The sequence below is a fragment of the Petaurus breviceps genome, unplaced genomic scaffold (assembly GCF_028583685.1).
Source record: "Petaurus breviceps papuanus isolate PSGF00001 unplaced genomic scaffold, PetGlider_PUasm1.0 91041, whole genome shotgun sequence".
Classification (NCBI taxonomy): Eukaryota; Metazoa; Chordata; class Mammalia; order Diprotodontia; family Petauridae; genus Petaurus; species Petaurus breviceps.
Window position 1 is genome coordinate 36545289 of NW_027187400.1, and position 17581 is coordinate 36562869.

The 17581-nt window shown below is 41.0% G+C and overlaps 1 protein-coding gene across 1 annotated transcript; it reads right to left on the minus strand.

Annotated features, from left to right (window-relative positions):
* Positions 1-1079: 1079 nt before the first annotated feature.
* Positions 1080-17478, minus strand: RER1 (retention in endoplasmic reticulum sorting receptor 1). The gene is made up of 7 exons (XM_069078369.1): positions 17341-17478; positions 13943-14030; positions 10692-10796; positions 5215-5314; positions 3926-4004; positions 3104-3239; positions 1080-2220 (listed from the first exon to the last, which is right to left on the minus strand). The coding sequence occupies exons 2-7, from the start codon at positions 14021-14023 to the stop codon at positions 2131-2133; spliced, it is 591 nt and encodes a 196-aa protein (XP_068934470.1). The 5' UTR covers positions 14024-14030; positions 17341-17478; the 3' UTR covers positions 1080-2130.
* Positions 17479-17581: the final 103 nt, after the last annotated feature.

A 17581-nucleotide genomic window follows, 5' to 3' on the forward strand; every position in this document is an offset into this window, starting at 1 on the left:
CTAGAGAGGCAGGAGGGGGCATTTAAAACTAAGGTAAGTTTTATTTTTTCCAACACAATTTCCCAATTAACTTCTCATAAAAGGTGCCTGCAATAATCATTTAGTTTAGACTAGATAACAGAAAAGTTAAGTTTCACTACAAGCAGACGGAACCCAGTGAATCTACATTAGAAGTCAAGTATAATGGGTTACAAGACCAGATGGAGGTTATTAATACCAGCCACACAGAAGGATTCCTGCCAATAGAGTAGGGGAAAAAAACAAAACACGCTCAACTTTTAAATAACCATCCCCAGAAAAAGGAGCACCCACCATGAAAGAATCCTGTTAAGTGAAAAGGCTAAACCCAATGGCTTTGGTTTTTGCCAGATTAAGCTTAACTAAGGGCAGATTTTTAAGGTTAAATGTTGAAAAAAGTTAACATGCTTATACTGTGTATTTTTTAAAAGTTATAAAAATCTTTAAATTCACATTTTTACCAAGTGTTCAATACAGTACTGCCACATTTCACTGCTTTTTAAAAACCATTTCCAAGAGGACAGTGATTTAACTATCAAATTAATAATACTTTGAATGTCTTCAGGAAACATCTCTAGATGGTAGAGAATGGCTTACTTGATAACTTGCCTTAAGCACAATTCTGACAATCATTTAAATATGAACTTCATATAGAGGGCAGAAGTTTTCAAGAGTACTTTTACTTTAGAACATCTTATGTAGAACAAAAAAATTTTTAAAGCCTCAATTCTAGAAATCCCCTAACTGAACACTGCATCTGAATAATAGTGACCATATTCATATAAACCCACCAATCTGAGTCAGCATTTATAATTAAAGGATACTATTAAAAATAGCCCTCTAAGTATCTGTTCTATGCATTGCTTTGAGATCAGGGAGCAAATACATTAATTTTCACTATGCCATGTAAGACCACAGTGGCAATTCATCCAGAGATTTTGTGTTTTCTGTAGCTGTCAGCTGAAATGATTCAGTTGCAGAAAAAAAAATTATTTTTACCAACTGGGTTTTCTTATGGTATGTGATGACTTGTAGTGTTCTTATATAAAGACTAACACAAGAAAGGGGACACTATCTTTAATAAAGTCTGGAATTAAAAAGTCACTTAATAAAATTTTAGAGTTGTTTTATCACATCAAAAAAGTTTACATGCAGGTCATAGTTCTATTTTTTTTCCATAGAAAATGAAAAGCTATGTTTAAAACCCACAAAATTGGTCTGTTACTGCCAGTTGTGTTGAGTTCTGATGGGGATGCATAAAGGAAAAAAGTTAATCCAAAAAAAAAAAAAAACCCCCACAAAACAAAAAAACCCAACCCCAAACCAAAACAAAACCAACCCACTTCCTTAAGTATCAAAGAAATGTGTCAAAATAATTTCAAACAATGAAAATATATATATTTATATATTTATAATTCAGGGCCCTCAAAAGAAATCATGGTCATTAAGAACAAAGTTTTGAGTCATTATGAAAAGAGCCAAACTTTAAACATCTCTAGTAAGATGCAATTAGGAAACCGGCATTAGATCCCCATACACAGTTACTTGAAAATCACCTTTAAAATGTTAAGTTCTTTAGGAAAAAGGCAGCATTCAATTTATCATCAGATCTACTATTCAATGACTTGATTATGGACCCCAAACATCATGCATGTGCCCAGACAGCTGAAGGTTGCCAACTGCATTGGAGGGAGGCCTTAGAGACATCCCCATGAATGCCGGACCACTTAGGAAGCACAGAGCACTCCCAGCAAGCTGCCCTCCCTCCTTCCTCACTCACACTCCAGCAGGGCCACGCAACTGGGTTGTAATGGTGATGGAGAAACGTCACCTTAACATAAGACTGTTCACCCACTGTCGCAGTCTACCAGAATCCCTTCAGAGTGAAACACGTGACATGACCGAAAAATGAACTCGATGCAATTTGGTTTAAATGCCAGCGTCTTCAAGAACCTCTCTGACATTTCAGTTACAAATAATTGAAGATCCTTTTTACAAAGAAAATTTCGACTCCCTCGTAATCAACTACTTTATATGAAGAAAAAAGGCATTGTTAACAATGGCTCAAAACGGTTCTTCTTGAATTATGTGGCGACAGGGTCAGTTCAGATTCTAACTAGCAAATGTCTTCCCCATGTCTTCCTTCCCTTTGTATTTCCTCTTCCCATGTGTGAATGGTATATACCTGTATTTTATCATATGCTGCAAGAGAAAGATAATTCAGTTACTTACAGGCACAAAGGTTCCCAACACAGCACACATCCCCTAATAATCCATGGGACCAAACTTTCAATGTCCTCTCTGCATCTTTTAGGGAGAAGTAATCTATGAAATTATGATCCAACTGCCACTGTACTGTCACTACAGTAACAATGTCATCTTTCTGGACTGATCAGGCACAACATCCCAGAGGGACCAACACCAAGTCCTCCAGGAAGTTGTCTCAAGGCTGGGAAAAAAGCAGAAGTGGGCCAGCATAGTGAGACAAGGTGCCACAGTATAAGATGAACCACTGTGGCCATGAAAGCAACATGTGTCATTTTCAAGTAGCAAATTCTTTGCCCTAAAAGGGGTTTCTAACATTTGGTAATAAGGTCAGGGCAAGTCAGACACTCAGGTGGGGTCCAGATAAAAACTACAAGCAAGTTACTGTTAAATGCTAATAAATTTACCAAAAGGCAAAGGATGGCTACCCCACCACTCTAGAAAGTAACAGCATCACTTCCATTATTGATGCCTATCTCACCATGGGTGACCTCCCTCCTCACTTCCTTCAGGGGTTGACTCAATCACCAACCACCCTCTACTTGAAGTACTTCCTGGTTTCCTAACTGCTGGGACCCCACCCCAAACTAACTTGTATGTGCATGTATATGTTTTCCACTTGCTAGATTTTAAATTCCTTGAGCACAGGGACTCACTTCTGTTTCTCTATCCGCGATGCCTGACACACAGTAGGTGCATAAAATGCAACCTTGCCCTCATTTGAAAACTGCAGCCAAATAATGCTGGCACTCTTGTAAGGTCTCTAGGAGGCCAGTCACTAATTCAGGGCACAGCCCAACTTCTGCTCGTTGAGTCTTACCTTTATTTGCCTCTTCATGGTGATACAGAAAAGCATGACAAAGTACATCACAAGGATCGGCCAGAACACTGGGACGTTGAAAGCGTCAAAAAATGTACAGATCATAGCAACAAGAATGCCCTTAGTGGCAGAGTGCCTAAAAGCCAAGAGGGAAAAGATGAACGCAGCAGTTGGCATGCCAGCCAGGGCCTGGTCACAGGGCTGGCCACTGGTGCCTCTATGACCATCTCACAGCTCAAGAGGAATGTCAGTACTTCTCACAAGGTTGTCATTCATCTCTAACAGCATAAAGTACTGTCTATCTGGCCATCGCCATATCACCATAATCACAACACATCCATTCTGTTAACACCTCAAATGTTTTTTGTCCCTCCCCCTCCCCCCAATTTATACGTAAGCAGAACAACAAAAATGGCACGGTTAGTTACTCAAAGCCCAACTCCACCAAAATCAGTGGGTTTCTGGCAGTACTTTGAACTGAGAATAGATAACACATTACCACATTCGCTGACACAGGTATGATGGTTAGATCAGGAAATACTGTCTGTGTCTCATATTCAGTACAGTGACAGCACTGGTTACAAAAGAAATCCTTCAGTTTATGATAATCCCCTTAAAGAATGACAATGCAAGCAGTTTTTTGTTTTCCCACCCTGGGATAAGTGGGATTAATTGTTCCTTAAAGGTAAACCATAAATGAAAGACTTATTGGGTCAAGACAATGCAAGTCTGGAAATGCATGGAACCAAAATTATGACTCTAAACTTTACATTCACATTTCAACGTGCCTGGCTCAAAATTAAACACTGAAGATTCACTTACCAAAATTTAAATTCTGGAAGCCTTCGAATGAAAGGACGAAATTCCTCATTTTGTTTTGTGGGTAAGGAAGGCCCTTCATCTACAAAGTGACATGTAAATTTAAGGTGAGACATATCCTCCTTTCAAAGAAGCAACGTTCAGAAGGATATTACAACAATTATTACATATCTTATAATCCTAAAATCACTCAAGACTATCACTAAAATTAGTAATTACAGACTCTATACAGCCAAGTCTAAGAAATGGTTATTCACTTTAAAAACTGGTTCTTTTGTTCTATAAAAACATTAACAATATTAAGTCATTTTATGGTCAGCTCTCCTAGTGCATTTTATATGTATTCAATTTACAGAACATTTAATGACACACCGGCAGTTAGAGACAGAGAGAGTTAGAAGGACCACACGAAACAAAATAGTGATGCTATTCAATGAATTCTAAGACTCAAAACAGGTAACAAATACAAATCAGTACATGTTATTCATAAGAACTAATCTCGCAAGGTCACTCATTCCTTTTCTAGTATCTTTCAAATGTCATCATTCAAAAATTTAAAAAGGGAGTATAGGCTTGTCCTATAATCAATGTTCTAACAAGGAAAAAAAAACAATCACCTTTTTTGATAGAAGAACATAACGTGAAGGTAAGCCTCTATGAAATGAAAAGCTCAGATTAAATCGTCTTTCCACACAAAAAGGGGGCTTCTCTTCAGAAGTGATCTTCCAGCAATGGTGCTGGGATTCACCCTTCAGGAAGGAGTCCTCCACCTCCACCTCACCCCCACCCCCCCACCCCTCCCTGGTAAAGACCCCCTTCCAGATCAACAGCCTGCATCTGCTGGGCAGTCAGTCAGAGTGAGGTAGGGATGGAACAGCGATCCCACCAACTGCTTTATGTAGAGATCAAACCAAGTCATGTGAATGGGACTCCTAAAGAGCCAGCCAGTAAAATACAAATCAATAATTTGGAAACCTGAAAGCACAAAAGCCTAACTTGTTTCTGGATTACGGACCCAGACTGACCAGTGGCTTACAGGTTAGAGAAGCTATCTGAAAGATCTACTTCACCAACTGGGAAAAAAAGCCAACAACGTAACTGGTGCCAAGACCCAGGAGGCTGATGAGCTAGAAGGAAGGGTAGATACCATCAACTACCATTCCTAGCAACCCAACCTTCGGGTGAGGGCTAACTGCCAAGGAAAACCTGACATCTGAGTGCCCACGAATGAGGGATCTCGCCAGTTCCCCTGTCACCCAGTACTCCCAGACAGCGCACTGAGCCCAGCGTACCTGAATCTTCCAGTAAGGAGGGGTCTACCTTTGGCGAAAGGAAAGCTATGAAGAGGTTGAGGTGGTAGATGCCCAAGGCGTACGTCACGATGTACCAGCCCTGGGAGAAGAGAGCAAAGGTCACGGGAGAGCCCAAGGTTACAGACACGTCCGCCCTGCTCAGCAGCGTGAGCCCCTGACGGGCGGCTCTTTTCTAAGGGTTGTGTTGTTGAGGCCTTGGGAGTCATTTCTTTGTCTAAATCATTAGGGATTTGCTCACACAGACTTGTCATCATAATAAAAGTTAGATCCTATGTGGGAGGAAGACAAACAATATTGATTTCAGGTTAATTTATAGACCTCACTGTTTTGTTGGGGTGGACAACCTAGAACCCAAATTGCAAAATTTTTCAAGGTCTAAATCTATACCCTCTCAATCAAAATTAGAATTTTGAAAAGCCAACTATTAAGAAGTGGAAATATCGGTAAAGGATGACAGGTGGCTCAGGGGATAGAGTTCTTGGCCTGGAGTCAGGAGGGCTGGTGTTCAAATTTGACTTCAGACACTGAGGAGCTCTGTGACCCTGGGAAAGGTTACTTGTTTGTCTCAGTTTTCTCACCTGTAAAATGGGGACAATAATATCACCTTCCTCCTAGGGTTGTTCAGGGGTCCAATGACAGAATATTTATGAAGCGCTTCACACAGTGATGGCCACGTAGCAGCTGCTAGATAAATGGTGATTTCTCTGTGCATTATGCTTGGCAGTTCATAACATAGTCTCAAACTCATGTTATTAGACACTATAAAATGTATCCATCTTTCCTCGGAGGGAAAACTAGACCCAAGAGATCGGAATGACTTTTTTTTTGTCTTCAATGAGAGCAAAGCACAGGAGAGAAGAGCTTGGACAATACCTGTCTGCCACAGGTTTGCTTTTAAACAAACCCATTTTAATAATGTCAAGTTCATCTAATGAGAAAATGATATGGTTTTATCTTAGCATATTAACTAAAATACTTGTATCCATATCAGCTATGCAGAAAGCTGAGTGTAGTATTTAAGACTCAGCTATGACAGCTAAATGCTACTGAAGCCAGAAGGCTGAAGATAAGGATTTCTACTACTATCAGTCTCCAATTTCTTTCTCACTAACAATACAAAATTTATCTTGCTTTTACAAAATGCCTCTCTGAAGGTCTGTGGGAAAACTGGACAAAGGACATTCATAGTGTCATTTTAGCAAAAGACACATAAGTAAAATATCCTGAGAATTCCTTTCAGTATTATTAGTTATTCCCTGTTAGATTCAAGCTTTTAATAAGGATGGAATTATCTTGAAGATGCAAGGGGACTCTATAAAGCTCTATTTTAATCCCCTAATTTAGAGATGAACAAACAAGGCCCATGAAATGAAACAATTTGCTCATCACAGTGGCAGACTATTCAAACCAGGGTCAGACTCAAAACGGCTACCCCCAATTACTGCAGGATTAAAGAAGAAAACACCTATTGTAACGTCTTCAGCATTATCTCCCGATAATACGCATGTCTATACTGGAATGTACATACAAAATATACTGAATATAATATATAGAGTACTCCTGGAAATCAGTGAGCTGGCAGGGTGGGCATATTTTTGTTACAGGGCCAGTCTCCTTCCCTTCTTGCTGTGGTACTTAAGTCTAATGATGCCTTCCCTTGGAGATTACCAACAATTTACCCTGTGCTGTATAAAGTTGTCTGCATGGTGTTACCTGCCACCCCCCATCAGACTTGTGACTCCTTGAGAGCAAGGAGTGTGAGTGTGAGTGAGTGAGTGTGTGTGTGTGTGTGTGTGTGTGTGTGTGTGTGAACTCATGCCACCTCTCTCTGTATCCTCTGGCCTCAGTACAGTGCCTGGAACATGCAGGGGCTTCATAAAGGCCTGCTGATTTGAGCAGGTCTTGAGCTATTTATTATTGGAACTGCTTTCATGAGACAACAGAACATTTTGTGTACAAAGTGGGCCCTTCCAATGCTACTTTCCTTTAGTCATAATGCTGGATGCACTGCCAAAGAACTCTCTCTGTGTAACGGAGGGGTGAGAAGCAGGAAAGATAAATGACTAGGCTAAGCAGTTTATTTGCCCATAAATCAAGTCAACATTTTTCATCTATATCAAATTCTGCACAGCATAAGTCAGAGGACCTAGGTTCAGACCATGGCTCCCCTAACTGTTCCTTCCTTCCCTGCCTGGGCCTCCATCCTCCCCTCCCTGAAATGAAGGGCTGCACTAGATCTCTAAGACAGAGACCTTCCTGCTCTGAATCCTAGGATCTCATATGTGTTTCCTAACAAACTCAAAACAAGTAACTCTTAAATCTGGCCTCAGACACTTGACACTTTAACTAGCTGTGTGACCTTGGGCAAGTCACTTAACCATAACTGCCTTGCCTTCCCCCCTCAAAAAAGAAAATAAACACATTTACTTCTTACATTAGGTTCTAAATCTGACCATCTGATGGTGAATTATGGGTTATCAGTTCCAATCTGAGTTCTGTCATAAACTCACAAGTTATAGATTGCCCCAGGCCTGTTTTTTCATCTTTATATAATTTGGAACAGTGATACCAACGGTAAAATCTGTAATCATTCAATAAAGCAACAAATTAACTAGATATAAAATTGTTACAAAAATCCATACTGTTCTCACTTCAATTACTACCCCCAAAACACTGGCAATCCAAAACTTAAATTATTATACATGCAAGGACAACTCATAGCACAAGGAACACTTTTAAGGCCAGAGTCTCTTTGTGTTTTATTGTCTGTTTCCCCAGTGCCTTAAACATACAGAATATGCATTTAGTTTAATGTTTGCTAAAATAGATTTCAGATAAATCAGATTACTGAAATCCAAATCTCATTCCGCCCCCCCCCCCCAAAAAACATCACCCAAAGTTCACATCAAACAGCCATGCTGAGTTTACTCCCAAGCTGGAAGTCAGAAGTTACAATTTAGCATTAGGAAGAGCTGAGCTACAATCTGAAAGCTTCCACTCTCCAGGCACTACATAAAAGTAAGGCCAAGAAAACATCACACTGCCCGCCTATCATTGTGGGCCTGGAAGCGGATGCCAACCTACGAATTTCTTTAACTCAAAAGCTGTGTGACCCCTTCAGAAGTGCTCTGCAGAACTGTCTGCTGAACCAACAAAGATTATTTAGTGCTTCAGTTGTCTCCTACTCTTCAGGACCCCCTCTTGGCATTTTCTAAAGATGTGAAAAATGTTTCTTGTGCCCTGGCCCTTATCTCTTCCAAATGAAACCTAGCAGACTTTGTGGCTAATTCACTTAAAGTGTTACAACATTCTCCAAGTTTGGAACTGACAAGAGAAAAACAATGCATCATAACATTTTTGCTTAAAGTCCCAAGTAGAACACAGTGTTTGAAAATTAAAATTAAATTCAACAAGAATCTAGTAAGTGTGGACCACGTGCCAGGTACATATACTAGGGGCACAAAGGTGAAAACTGGCAAGCCTCACCCTGAAGGAGGGAGGGGGTGTGGTGTGTGTGTGTGTGAGGGAGGGAGAGAGAAAGAGAGATGGGGGGGAGGGGAGAGGGAGAGAGAGAGAGAAAGAGGGGGGAGGGAGAGAAAGACAGACAAGTGTATGAGGTGTACATGGTAGACACAGGAGAGAGGCAAGGGAAAGGGCAATGAAATAATGAGAAGAGCACTGTGAGCCACAGTATATCAGCACTTTTGCTTGTGTAAGACCAGAGTTCAAATCTGGCCTCAGATACTTCCTAGCTGTATGACCTCGGACAAGTCACTTCACCTGTATTTGCATCCATTTTCTCAACTATAAAATGCGGATAATAATAAGCCCCTTCTTCTCTGGATCATTGTGAGGATCAAATGAAGTCCTAAAATTCTCAGTGTCTGACACACATAAGTGTGCTATAAATGCTAACTATTACATTGTTACTACTATTATTACTATTATTAAGAGACATGGCCATCCAAGTCAGGCCTTGAAGAAACATGCAATGTAAGGCAAACCAAAGATAAACGGACAGGATCTGTCTGAATAGTTGCACCCAGAGAGTAGCCGCATAATTTTATGTCACTGCGGAGTATATAGTGTCCCACAGGTCAGGGCCAAGTTCTGTGCCAGTTCATGTTATCAATGACTTCAGTAAAATGACAAAGAAAGCAAGCTTATTCGATGTGCCAATGATAGCTCTGAAAGGGACAGCTGACAGGCTGAATGATCATCAGGATTCCAAATCTCAACTGATTAAATCCCTAGGCTTAATCTAATAGTATGAAATTCAGTAAGGGTAAGTGTAAAGTCTTATACTTGGTTTCAAAAAGCCCATTGCAGAAGAACAAAATGGCGAAGGCACGGCTAGGGAGCATTTTTTTCTGAAAAAGACCTGGCGTCTCAGGTGAGCCAAAGGTGTAAAGGGAGTTGCCAAGAAAGCCTGGGCCACCCCAGGGGTGCAGCCAAAACAGAGAAGCAGAACAGCCCTGCACACCTGGCCCCGGCACTGTCTGTGTGTGACTCTGGGAACCACATTTTCAGTAACTGCTCAGTCTCCAGACGATCCAGAGGAGGACTAGAAGCATGGTGAGGGGCTTGAGGGGGACGCTGAATGAGGATCAGCTCAAAGGACTGAGCATATTCACTCAGTAGATGGGAAGCCTTTGGAGGGGGAAGAAGAGCTACAGCGGAACACGCTGCTTCAACAGGTAGGTTTCCGCTCCCTGGAGGTGGCCTTCGGATGGACAACCAGCCATGCTGGATGGGCTGGAGAGGGGCTCCTTCTGACATGGGTCAGGTCAGATGGCCAGGGATTTCTCTCCCTACTCTGAAATTCTAGCTTTTATCTAGTTAAATGGTCTTCACTAACTTTTCATTAAAATGCACACACGCGCGCATGCGCGCGCACACACACACACACGAATTTTCCTAAAATACTCAATTTCTTAACACACTGCTCTCCTTCAGCTTAATTTTCTGCCTTCCCAAAGATGTACTGTGAGGAGATTCTTGTATGATGATATTAAAAGAATGTGAAGATGCCATATTCAAGAAATGTAGGGAAAAAAAAGACTGACTTATTTCACAAGAGTTACTGGCTTATGAGATCATAATTTTACCTGAATCTAGGAATAGACTATCTTTAATGCCATCTCTGGCCTAAAATATTAAGGTAAAATATAGGTATTATATGCTTGAATAACAATGTAATAATAGGCTATGCTAAAAAAATCAGTGAAAAGAGTGAATGGGACAGACTTTTAAAAGATAATCATTGAAATTTACTGTTTACTGAAAGATGGTAACTAAATTGCATATTCCATTACAAATAAATCAACAACCATTTATTAAGCACCTAGTATCCTAATAAATACACAATTCAATGATATACCCAACACTACCCCAACTAATATTTTTTTAAATAAGACATAGATTGACTATCCATTATTATTTCAGTTCTTACCTACCTGTAATAGATAAACTCTAATCAGGTAGATGAAACTTAGGCCCAAAGTTACAACCCATCGCACAGCTGTATAAGGAGTAGATTTGTCTAACCAGGACTGGTAAATCTAAAAAGGCAAAAATGGTTAAAATGTATATATAAAGAGAATATAACTCCTTTATTTTCTCTACATATAACACAATGCTCTAGAAACATGCTTCATTCATCACTAAACAGTAATTCTCTCTCTCTCACACACACACAGGAGTGCAACAATTAGATCACAAATAAATCAACAACAAAAAATAGAAACATAAGGACTTTGCTATAAAAATTGCAGCAGAGTTCATCTTGAACTTCTACTAGTTAATGAAATACCAAAAGAAACCTGTAATGAAGCAATTCAACATATGAGGTATTTTTTTTTCATATAATCCCTGAATTTCATTACTAGGTCCTGGCATACTTCAAAAGGGAAAATGGACACTTGAACCCATTTTTATTCAATGTACAAAAAAATTGAACAATTTGAAAATCAATTATATACCATTATGTATACACACATATGTGTGCGTGTGTATATATGTGTATACACACATTACATACACATGCACATATACATCCTAAGGAGCAATGATCTTGATTAAAAATGCCACTACACATAATTATAATTAGAAATATGTTAATATTCATTAACACAATCAGTATCAGAGGACCAGCAAATTCATAGACTGATTCAATCCTGAAAGCTCAGTTGTTTTTTTGTTTTTGTTTTTTTTTTTTTAGCAATTGGGGTTAAGTAACTTGCTCAAGGTTACATGGCCAGGTGTTTCTGGGTGTGGTGCTAAGTATCTGAGCCTGGATTCGATCCCACGTCATCCGGACTCTGGGGCCGGTGCTCTTACTCACTGTGCTACCTGGCCAGCCTGAAAGCTAAGTTTTTTTTTAAATAATCTGTATGGCATATATGAAATTGTTGGCTGAACTTATGAAATTAGAATGTACTTTGAAATGTGGTTTCATTTTGATTGTCCAGAAAGGCTAAGTATTAACATGCACAGGTGTTCCAATGTTAAACATAAAGCCTTCCCTCCTTTACCAACACCTCTCAAGCTACTGTCCTCTCTCTCCTCCTCATTACACCTAAACTTTCATGCAGACTCTTTCATCCCTTCACATTAAGCTGGTTTCTTAAGAAGTTCTACAAGGTCACTAATGATACTTTACTGTCAAATGCCATGGCTTCTTTTCTGTCCCTTCCTAGCCTGTCTCTGTAGTATGTGATAGGGCAAACCACCCCATCCTTCTGGATGCCACAGCTCCTTCCTTGGCTTCTGTAATGCACACCTCTGGTTTTCCTTCTTTCCCCGACCACTCCTCCCCCCTCTTCCTCTCTCCCCATCTCTGTGTGTGTGTGTGTGTGTGTCTCTCTCTGTCTGTGTTTCTCCCTCCCTCCTTTCTCCCTTTGGTGATATCCCCTCCCAGGCCTTCATCAATCTTCTCTTTATAGATAACTCTCAAACACCTGTCTGGAGGTAGAGAGAACTCCAGTCTGAACATTTAACATTACTATCCGCCTCTATGCCATTGTCCTAAGCCAGGAGGAGCATCCTTCCCCATGCTTACTCAATTCCTGTCTATCCTTTCAGGCTCAACACAAACATCATCTCTTCCATAACAACTTTTCTCATCACAAATCACATGGCCTTTTCCTTATACCCCCAAATGCAGTGTCTATATACATATTTGGGGCAAGAGGTGTGGGTAGAATGGCCCTTGGAGGTCAGGCAGGGGAATCTGGATGATCTGTGAAGAGACTGAGGCTATGTATGACCAGTTCTCTGCATGAAAACACTCTGACAACAGTCTGAAAGATAGGGGAGTTAAGAAGAACATGTAGGTGAGAAAACCAGTTGGGTTATTGTAGCACAGACTGGTGGTGCTGAGGGCCTGAATTACTGGGGGGAAGAGAGAAAACCATCAGTGCCTCCCCACTTTTTTTTTTTTAAAGCAATTGGGGTTAAGTAATTTGCTCAAAGTTACACAGCCAGTTATTTCTGGGTGTGGTGCTGAGTATCCGAGCCCGGATTTGATCCAGGTCATTCCAACACTGGAGCCGGTGCTCTTACTCGATGAGCCACCTGGCCGCCCTTAAGCAATTGGGGTTAAGTAACTTGCTCAAGTTTACACGGCCAGGTGTTTCTGGGTGGGTGCTAAGTGTCCGAGCCCGGGATTCGATCTCCAGGTCTTTTCAACACTGGAGCCGGTGCTCTTACTCGATGTGCTACCTGGCCTCCCCTCCTCCCCACTTCTTACCAAAGTGTAATTTCCTAATTCCAGCATTCAAAGGTCCTTTACAATCTGTCTTCAATACCGCTTTCTGTATTTGTACTTTCCCTTTCATGTTTTCTACATTATAGGTAAACAGGACTACTTTCCATCCCCCTCATCCTACACTCCATCATTTTCATGTCAAGAGATTTTCATCCCTTTCCCTTATCTAAAGAACTAGAATGCAATTCCTCCTTTCCCCATCTCTACTGAACAAAGTCTTTCCTTTGCCTCAAGGCCCCAATAAGGAACCCAAGGCACCACTCACCCACCTCTGCATAAAACCTTTCCTGAAAGGGCGTTTCCTCCTCAAACATCTTAAAATATTTGCCTCTATACTGTACTTAGATCACTATATCTTATACCAGTTATTGCCCAGCATTCAATGTTTGTTAAATAAACCACCTAGACAAACGACTATGGACAAGTGCACACCAAATGCCTGTTGGCTGTAGCAGTGGTAAAGCGCACAAAACACACTATCGTGGTCCTCGTGGAACTTAGAATCTTGATAAAGAACAAAAACCCTTGAAATACTCAGTAACACAAGACTTAAATGAAGACTTGATGAGGACCCCCCCCCCCCAAGGCAATTAACTGCTAAATAAATGCAACATATTTAGGAATTCAAAGGAAGAATAGACTCGGGTAGATGGAGTGGTAAAGGAAGGCTTCCTGGAGCAGGACATGGCTATACAGAAGAAGAAGTAAGGATCAAAGCACACAGGCCACATTGCTTTGTTGACGGAAATTAGATCATTTTGGAAAATGAAATGTACACAAAAAGAATAACTCAAGCACTCCTCATCACTGCCCATGATGGCAGGGATATTCAGAGAGGCCTTACATCTATAGTTATCTGTTTCAGGAATGCAATTACAAATAATCATTCAAAATAATCAGTCAATTATTTGCTCTGTCAATTACCCACATAGAACAAACCTGTCCAAGTCTTGTGAAAAATCTGAACACCACAGAAGGCTTCCCATGAACAGAATCTCCAACGCTGTCTCCTTCGGACATTCTGTTGCTGCAAACACATACAAAGTATCCATAAGTTAAAGAAATCTAGGATGTTGGAGCAGTATTTGTAGGTCAATAAAAAGTGCCTGGTAGCTGCATAAAAGTAATCCAGCTATATTATTTCTAGGGTAAAATACCAACAACAGACATTCCTTTCCATGTTGGTATAGAAAGATTCATGGGCTGGGAAAATAAACTGTCCCATAGTTAGCAATTTTGATTAACACTGTGATCTTGATGCACAAAGTATCACAGATTCTTGGCTCTCTAAAATAAACAATCCAACTGTCCACTCAATCTCAGGAAATAAATACACAACATATTTGGCACCCAATCTTACATTTTTAGGATTTGTAACCTGACTGCTTCTGAAAATATGATATATATTTGGACTTAATTTAAAATAAATGAGATTCAGCTGATGAATTGGTTACTTTTGTTGAATTACTGTTTCTTTCCTCTTTTTAAAAAATTTGTTGTAAAAAGGGATGGCCCACCAAACAGGGGAGTGGGAAAGAGCTATTTGGAAAGGAAGATGTTAAAAACAGAAGAGAACAATAAAGATGTTAAAATGGAAATAAATATTTCTAAGTAAAAACATTTTTCCTCTGCTAGTTTAAAAATAAAGAACAGCATTTAAAAACAATTTCCTCTACTGGAAATAAATACAAGGGCTCTCAGTTCTATAAATCAGTTTTATTCTTAGTACTTAAAGAAAATATATCATGTGTACTTCCTGGGAGGTGTCTCAGGTTTCTACTTGATAAAACAACGGCAACAGTCTGTTCTTATTAACTTTGTTAGGTTACTGTGAAACCATGAGAAATAATATAAGTGAAAGCTATTCAGAAGCAAGGCGCTAAGTAACCATTTTAATATAAAAGAAACCTAAAGTCAACATTATCATGGATGGAAATGGCAGGGAGAAAAAAAAAAAACACCTAAAGCCCAGGTCCCCACCCTTTATCTCCCAGACCAAACTTAAACCCAGGGAAATGCCCCACTCAGGACACATTTCCTTAAACAGTCATTTTTTGACATGTAAATCTGCTTACTCCAGGGTACAGATTTAGATTTTTATAAGAGGTCAGAATGGACTCTGAGCAGTGAAACTGTGCCACATCATCAAATTCACATGTTAAAAAAGTTCTGAATGTGACTCTATACTATTACTTCCTGGATCTATCACCAATGGGTGGAACAAAGTAATCTGGCACAATAATAATAAAATGCTAATAAACAAAGGTGTTAAATTATGGTGGCATATGAAATTTTAGGAGGAGATTTCAATTTCACTAACATTTGTGAAGAGGAAAAAGAAGCTAAAGAGAGATAACTAGGTTATCTAGGAGTAGCTTTCCTACCAGGAATGCCTGAGTAGAGCTGGGTTCCTTTAGTAATGGCTTCAAAGCCTGTTAAGTAAGACTAAAACGTCCTAGAACAAGACGTGCTCTAGTAATTTTTATAGCCCTTTAAAAATTGCTTTCTTTACAAATATGAATATTAGGAATTGCTAGCTCCCTCAAAATTGAAAAAAAAAACTTTATAGTTAGGCAACTATTGTAGTTTAAAAAATATTCTTGCCAAGCAACATATTTGATAAAATGCCTAGAAATCTCTGTAAGTAAGGTACTACCTCATCTTTTTACTGTTATCTGTGAAAGGTTACAAAGAATCATTAACCATTGACCTGTTTTATATATAACACAGAAATCTTATAAGGTTAAGCATTCCTTGGTCATTGTCTCCACAATTTTCCTTAGTTTTACAAAGTTATATGATAACAATACTATTTGGGAAAAGGGGAGGGAAATCATTAAACTGCATTCCGAAGAGCATTTCACAATATTAACACATAAGCAAATGCTTCAAGGTATTTTTAAAAAATAATTTAGGTGCAATGGTTTTAGAGCTTTTCTACCTAAAGGAATAAAAAGACTAGTCTCAAAATATCAACAAATGTTTCAAATCAGTTAACATGCCATACTAAACTGGAAAATTTCAGAAATCTCTAACTTCAAGGATACTTAAAAACAGTTTGGGGAAAGAATCTTACAAGCACTTGTTTCAATCAGTTTGAGTTCCCAAAGTGAACAAATCAATTGAGTTACCTGTTTTACAACTAAGGGCCTCAGGCTAGAAGTTATAATAGAGAACTTGGAAATAAAAGTGATCCTGACAATTTCTAGTCTGACACACAGGTTGTAACAGTCCTTCAAAAGCAAACAAAAAACAAGTGGTTAACTAGAGGACTTAAACCTAGAAATTCGAAGACCTAAGCTGATGTCTTCATTTCTTGGGCAACAGCTTTAAGCAACTGGACCACAAGTTTACATTCGAAGCAGTTTTACATGCAATACTAACTAAAAGTCTATTTTATTTTGAAATTAACGGAAATAAAGCCAATAAAGGCTTCACAAAATTTAGGAAGCAGGCTATGTTAAAAACAGCTATACTGATAACAATCATATTGCTCCAAAACCCAAAATCTAAGTTATTAGAAGAAATTAAACTAAATCCAAACCTTATTAAGCGCCAACTATGAGCCACACAGCTACAGACGAAAGTCCACTACCTTGGGTTTTGCAGTCATGGCTGCTGTAATTGAGTAAGGTGCCCACACATCTATTTAAAACACATTTACGACATTGTTTGGACAACTGTTTTCCCTTTTTTTTTTTTTCTAAGCAACTCAACAATTCCCATAGCCCATTAAAACAATTAAGCTCTCCAGACATGAAGCTCCCAACAGTTTCCAGTAACCACAATCCACAGCTCACGGGAGAGACTGGGCTCAAAGTGACCTAATTATTGTCTCGGCCTTGGGTGTGTGGCACACACACACTACACCGCATCTCACATATGACATGCACACACACACCACACGAGGCACGGACGGCGCGCGCCGCGGGCTGTTCTGCTGGGGCATCCCGTGCGGGGCGTGCACAGACCCCACAGCTACCTGCGGGTGAGTCACAGGTGAGCGGCCCCGGGGGCTCAAGGCTCACAGCCGATCCGGGGAAGGGGGAGAAGACGCCGCCCTCCCGGCCCCGGATCATCGCTAGCCGCGCCCCCGACCCGACCCCAGGCATCCTCCTCCGGCCCGGAGGGGCGCGGTCGCCACCCCCAATCCCCGGGGTGCAGGCCCCGCCGCGACCGCCGGCTCCGCCCAGGGCGGGCTGTCAGCTCTTGCGGGGAGGAGGAGGAGGGGCCGCCAAACTAGGCCCCGGTCTCGGCCGAGCCCGGCCCCGCCGCCACGCAGCCGCCCAGCCCCGGCCCAGCGCCAGGCCCCGCCTCCCCCAACCCCGGCCCCGCACCTCGCTGCGCCGCTGCGGCCGGGCCACGGCTCCCCTCAGGGCCACGGGAAGGAGGAGGAGGAGGAGCGGCCCTGCCGCCGCCGGTTCGCTGGCTTCGGGAGGCTGCCGCCCGGCACTTCCGCCCCCCAGCCGCTCCTCCCGGGCATCCAAGATGGCGCCCCACAGGAGGCGGGGCTGCCGGGCGCCAGAGAGTTCCGCTTCCGGCGCCGGCAGCCGAGCCGTTGGGCCCAGCAGGACCCGC